The sequence below is a fragment of the Microtus ochrogaster genome, chromosome X (assembly GCF_000317375.1).
Source record: "Microtus ochrogaster isolate Prairie Vole_2 chromosome X, MicOch1.0, whole genome shotgun sequence".
Taxonomy (NCBI): Eukaryota; Metazoa; Chordata; class Mammalia; order Rodentia; family Cricetidae; genus Microtus; species Microtus ochrogaster.
This window is the reverse complement of record NC_022026.1, coordinates 22,529,422-22,535,678: the sequence shown is the minus strand read 5'-3', so window position 1 is coordinate 22,535,678 and position 6,257 is coordinate 22,529,422. Positions and strand designations below refer to the sequence as shown.

Sequence of the window (6,257 nt, the reverse complement as noted above, 5' to 3'; positions counted from 1 at the left end):
CTCTCTCTCTCTCTCTCTCTCTCTCTCTCTCTCTCTCTCTCTTTGCCTCAACTTTCTGGTCTGAAAAATGGGGATGACATTACAGAACTTTTTGTGAGCTCCTGCTTTTGTTCTGTGCTCAAGTGCTGGGCAAACCAGAATTCAAAGCCTGACAAGGCCTCAGAAACCCTATCTAATTAAACACAGAGCAAATCATGCCTGCTGCAACTCAAACCATATCAATAGCTGGACTTTAACCTAAAGTCAGGAAAACAGTTTGGATTTCAAAATCAGGTCACTCCTCTGATGTTTTTAAAATGCAGCCTTGAGGTACTGGTGTTGACATAGACAAAGCAAAAATTGAAACCCCAGTGCCCACACAAGGGTTCTCAGAGGTCCAAAGGGAGCTACTGGCTGTGTCCCAGAAAACTCAAAGTAAGAGGCAAACTTGAGGTTGATCAGGAGGTTTATGGAGCACCTCTGAGGGGAAATAGAGAGAAAACACCTATGTTTGCTTTGGGGTTCATGGGAACAGCCTGGGAAAAGGAAAATGAACCAAATCAGGAGGCCAGAGGAACCCTGGGAAGGAAGCTTTGAATCTTCTCGGCCCTGAACCAACATGGAAAGAAAAGTGGTAACTCTGTAAGACTCCGTAGCATTTACAGAGAGAGAGAGAAAAAAAGGTAGAACTTAACAATTAAAAAAAAAAGCTATGGACAAAATGTGGACTCTCATGTCAGCCCTACCTCCCTCAAAGGCCATCTCTGTGACTGCACGGTCCTAGGAAATGACCCTTTCTTTTTTTGTTTGGTTTTGTTTTGTTTTTCAAGACAGGGTTTCTCTGTAGCTTTGGAGCCTGTCCTGGAACTAGCTCTAGTAGACCAGGCTGGCCTCAAACTCACAGAGATCCGCCTGCCTCTGCCTCCCAAGTGCTGGGATTAAAGGCGTGCACCACCACCGCCCGGCGGGGATGACCCTTTCTGCCTCAGTTTCCTCCTCCATGACAAGAGGCTGAAAATAACATCCTACCTCCCCAAGATGTTCCTTAATCTTTTTCTTTTATATTGTTAGCCTATTTACATGTGCATTTATAATGTGAACGGATGTCAGTGTGGTTGCGTCAGTGTCCGGCACACATGGAAATCAAAGGGCAACTTTCAGGAGGTGATTCTTTCCTCAGGTCATCAGGCTTGCCCAACAAGTGCTCTGGCCTGCTGATTGTTCTGAGGCTCACTGGAGAAAGCACACGTTCAAGGGCTTGGCACATGATTAATACATACTTGGCAAAATGCTTATTCCTGCAGGAGTTGGGTTTTTTTTAATTACATTTATGTGTGCACATGTGTGCTCACTCTTGGGTGTAAGTCAGACAACAGCTTACAGGAGTCAGTTCTGTCCTTTCGCCACCTAGATTCTGGTATCAGACTCAGGTAATCAAGTTTGGCAGCAAGCACCCTTACTCACTGAACCATCTTGCTAGCCCAGGTTACTCCTCACTCCCAGGGCTGTGTGCACACAAAGCAAGTCCTCTACCACTGACCCAAGTACCTACGTCCAGTCTGCGAAGCCTAAAACATTTTATTGGCAAAAACATTTTCCTCCCTCCATCCCTCCTTTCCTATTATTATTATTATTATTATTATTATTATTATTATTATTATTATTTTAGAGGTAGGAGGATTGAGACAGGCTCTCTCTATGTAGCCCTAGCTGTCCTGGAACTCACTTACTCACTGTAGATAAGACAGACCTCAAATTCATTAGAGACCTTTCTGCTCTGCTTCCTGAGTGCTAGGAATAAAGGTGTAAGCTCCCACAACCCACTCTTTTTGGTTTTTGAGACAAGGGAAGTCTCACTTTGTAGCCCTTGCTAGAACTCACTATGTAGACTGGGTTGGCCTTGAACTCAAAGCAATTTGCCTGTCTTTACCTCCCCGAGTGCTGGGATTAAAGATATGTGTCACCATGCCTGACAAGCCCTTTATTAAAAAAAAAAAAAAACTAAATGAAGAAGAAACATCGTATAGAGAAGTAACTCATGTCCCGGAGGCTGTCCCTTCTTCCTCTCCTCTTGCTTTATTTTTGTGACTGGACCTTCCTAAGTTGCATAGACTGGACTAGAACTCTTGCTTGTTTTCGTTTTTTTTTTTTTTTTAAATATGTGCGAGAGCTTCACTGTGTGTGTTTGTGTGCTAAAACATGGCCACACGTAATCCAGGTTGGCCTTGAAATCACAGTGTAACTGAGGCTGGCCTTGACCTCTTGACCCTCTACTTTCCAAGTGCTGAGATTACAGGTGTGCATCTTCGTGCCTGGCCTTAGTCTAAAGCTTCTGAGCTCGTGGGCCTCCTCCCTTAACTGTCACACTCCAGATAGCCAGAATACAGGTGTGTACCACCTGTGAGGCTCCTCCCTTAACCAATCACACCCCAGATAGCCAGAATACTGGCGTGTGCCACCTGTGAGCCTCCTCCCTTAACCCTCACACCCCAGATAGTCCGACTACAGGTGTATACCACCTGCCCTGATCTCCTGTTTCTTTTCTCTCACTCCCCAACATTTCCAGTAACTATTTCACTGCCTCTTCCCTCTATAACCAAGAGAGGCACCCAGAAGTGATTACAAGGCTTCTTCCTGCACCAGCCACCCCGGTTGTGGAGGTGCCCTGGGTAAGGCCGAAAATGCACTGTCTTTGCTGTATTTCTGTAGGTCCAGGCCTGAGGTGCTCTCATCCAGCTCCCTGCCTCTAACACAATCTCCTTTCAACTTCAATGGCAGAAGTGGTGGGAGGTGGGGAGAGGCCTTCTTTGTCTGCCTAAGGGAGAGGGGAGAATTTCCTCCCTAGAATCATTGGCAGGCTCATAAGCAGGAGGTTACAATATGCACTTGACACTGGGGCCAGGGCAGCAACTGAGCTGTCTGTTCTATGGCAGATACTCTAGGTGGTTACACATTACTGGAGAGAAAAAGGAGAAATGTGGGCTTAGCAGACCATTTGGCTGCCTAAGGCAGTATTGTTTCCTCTTCCAGAGACAGTTCTTAACCCCTTGATAACCACTTGAGAAACTGGAGCAGGTATCTTCATTGACACCCGTGGCAACCCTGGGCATGGGCGCCATTACCAGATGAGCAAGCAGGCCCATGGAAAGTCAGTAAATAGCCCAAGGTGAAGAGTCAGGATGCAAACAGAAGCTACATGACCCGTGCATAATTTTTTGTCTAACCTGCTACTTGCCTGATGGCTTTATCACTCGGCTTGTTCTCACCATAAGCCCACCTGCCTACCCCCTGGAGAAGGGTCCCTTTCCTGCAGTTTAAGGATAGTCAGAGTTTGCAGGACAGCTTCCTTATTTTTGTGTGTTTCAGGGTGACATCAAATTAGCCTTCTTTTCTTCTTTAATGGCTAGCTTTTTCTTTGGCTCGCACCATCTGCAAAAGCGCAAGGAGCCTGCTGCTGTGAGACTCTAGTCTGCTTCAGACTCCTTTGTACTTCATCTTTTTAGCCAGGTGACTTTGAGTGGATAACAGGATTGTTGAATGGGTCAAAAGGAAGAACGCTTGGGGAAGTGATTACTGCACTTCCTGGCTTGATTAAACTCGATGCCCCATGTTTCCTCCCTTCTGGCACATTCATACCCGGAAGGGGACCCAAGACTAGGAAAACTCCTGCTGACTCTTGTTTCTGGTAGAAATATGGAAGAGGGTTTTAGTCCAGAGACTCCTGGCTTCCTGGGGTCCCGGCTTCCATGCACCTGTCTGTGTTCTATCTCCCTCCCCCAGAGCCATTATTCTGGTAGGGCCATGGGGCGGGTGCGGCGATGGACCGGGCGGGCACAGAACAGGTGGGTGAAGGCTGGGTGTCCGGCGCTGGGACACAAGTGCTCTGTGTGTAGGGTGGGCGGAAGTCAGGGCGTTTGATCTGAATTCTAAAGGGTGTTGTTCAGCGCCCCACAAAGGTCCCATTGTACAGACACTGGGTATAAAGCAGCATATGACTCTCCAGCACCGGGAGGCGATGAATTGGGACGCAGGCGCGACCACAGGGACCACTCCCCCTACACAGACATGAGACCATAGGGGAGCTGTCTGGGTGGCCTCAAGGATAGGCGCTCCCCGAGGTAACCGGGCTTTCTGGGTTTGCCATAAGTCAGGAGCAAAGTAGCTAGCTGGGGGAGGGGAGCCAGAAGAGCTGGCTAAGAGCAGAACTAGACAGGCCTGGTGAAGCGAGAGACTCAAGAGGAAAGAATGCTGGATGTATGTGAAGAAAGGGGATGGGACTCAGAGAGGTCAAGTCAAGCTATGACTCTCCTCGCTTTCCCGTCACCGGCTCTTGGAAGAGATGGGGGCAGGGGAGGCAGCATTACTTTGCCCAGCTTCCTGCCCTAACCTTCTGACAGTTTGCTTCCTGCCTCTTGTCTCACAGGTGTGAATGAGGCAGGATGAACTGGACGGGTTTGTACACCTTGCTCAGTGGCGTGAATCGGCATTCTACCGCCATCGGCCGAGTATGGCTGTCGGTCATCTTCATCTTCCGAATCATGGTGCTGGTGGTGGCTGCGGAAAGTGTGTGGGGTGATGAGAAATCTTCTTTCATCTGCAACACCCTCCAGCCTGGCTGCAACAGCGTCTGCTATGACCAGTTTTTCCCCATCTCCCACGTGCGCCTGTGGTCCCTGCAGCTTATCTTGGTTTCCACCCCAGCTCTCCTCGTGGCAATGCACGTGGCTCACCAACAGCACATGGAAAAGAAAATGCTACGACTCGAGGGGCTCGGGGACCCCCTCCACCTGGAAGAGGTGAAGAGGCACAAGGTCCACATCTCAGGGACACTGTGGTGGACCTATATCATCAGCGTGGTGTTCCGGCTGCTGTTCGAGGCAGTCTTCATGTATGTCTTCTATCTACTCTACCCCGGCTATGCCATGGTGCGACTGGTCAAGTGTGAGGCCTACCCCTGCCCCAACACAGTGGACTGCTTTGTGTCCCGCCCCACCGAGAAAACCGTCTTCACTGTCTTTATGCTCGCAGCCTCCGGCATCTGCATTATCCTCAACGTGGCAGAGGTGGTGTACCTCATCATCCGGGCCTGTGCCCGCCGTGCTCAGCGCCGCTCCAATCCGCCCTCCCGCAAGGGCTCGGGCTTCGGCCACCGCCTCTCACCTGAATACAAACAGAATGAGATCAACAAGCTGCTGAGCGAGCAGGATGGCTCTCTGAAAGACATACTGCGCCGCAGCCCTGGTAGCGGGGCCGGGCTGGCTGAGAAGGGTGACCGATGCTCAGCCTGCTGATGCCCATGTGCCAGGCAACCTCCCATCCCATCCCTCCCTCACCCAGCCCTGGCCTGCCCCTCCTTTTCCTATGCCGGTGAGCAGGCCTCTGCCTGCTAGGGATTACTCTATCAAAACCTTCCTTCTCTCCCTACTCTCTTCCTTGGAGAGCCTTCTGTCTAAGAACTAGCCTGCTGGGGAGTGAAGAGCCACCTCTGCAGCAGGGCTCAAGGTTACTGAGGGTGTGGGTAGCTCTTTCTGCCTGGACCCCTTCCTCTTCCCTCTCCCTGAGGAGATGAGATGCTCTGTCGGTGTTTCCAATTATGAAACTAATCTTAACCCCCATGTTGTCAGGTACCCCACTTCGGGAGTCACATCAGTGGGGAGGGATGTGGGCAAGCGGAGTGGAGGAGGGGCTCTGCATCGTGGGTGGAGAAGGGAGGGAACAAGCACAGGAAGAGGAAGAACGGTGCTTGCCTTGCTGTCTGCGGAGGGCGGGCCTGGAGAAGAAGACCATGTGAGGGAGTTAGGGAGGGAGAAGCAGGCAGATAAACTGGAGTGGGGATTGGTCAGGGCTGCCCCCAGTCCCCAGTTCCCAAGGCCTCTCTCTCTCTCTGGGCAAATGTTACACATTAAACAGGATTTTACAGTAAATGAAGAGGTGCTTTGAGTGTTTGTTGAAGTTCTTTCTCCTGCACCCTCCTTTCTGACCTCCCCCTGGATAAGCAGACCTTGGTTGGCATTTTGCTGATCAAGAAAAGAAAAGGGCAGAAGGAAGAGTGCCTTCCCTTGAAGCCGCAAGTAGGAGCCTGGCAAAGCCACCCATGGAGCCGCCTTGTTCTTATTCTTATTCTGGCTTGTTTGTTTACTTATTTCTTTTCTTTTTCATTGTTTATAGCTTATTGGTATCTAATTCACATGCCTCCTTTCTTTTGTTTTAAGAATAAATGACAGCCGGGCGATGGTGGCGCACGCCTTTAATCCCAGCACTCGGGAGGCAGAGGCAGG

At 50.1% G+C, this 6,257-nt stretch overlaps 1 protein-coding gene across 2 annotated transcripts in view; it reads left to right on the top strand.

The window, feature by feature from the left end:
- The window catches only part of Gjb1 (gap junction protein beta 1), an 8,234-nt gene extending 2,327 nt beyond the window's left edge, over positions 1-5,907 (top strand). Inside the window, exons 1-2 of one of the 2 annotated variants that reach the window (XM_005358581.3) lie at positions 4,003-4,097; positions 4,403-5,907. In XM_005358581.3, coding sequence (XP_005358638.1) covers positions 4,419-5,270 — 852 coding nt within the window. In that variant the 5' untranslated portion in view covers positions 4,003-4,097; positions 4,403-4,418 and the 3' untranslated portion in view covers positions 5,271-5,907. Of the gene's footprint in view, positions 1-4,002; positions 4,098-4,402 lie in introns of those variants that run through there. The other variant, XM_005358580.3, reaches the window with a different exon arrangement.
- The last annotated feature ends 350 nt before the right edge of the window (positions 5,908-6,257 follow it).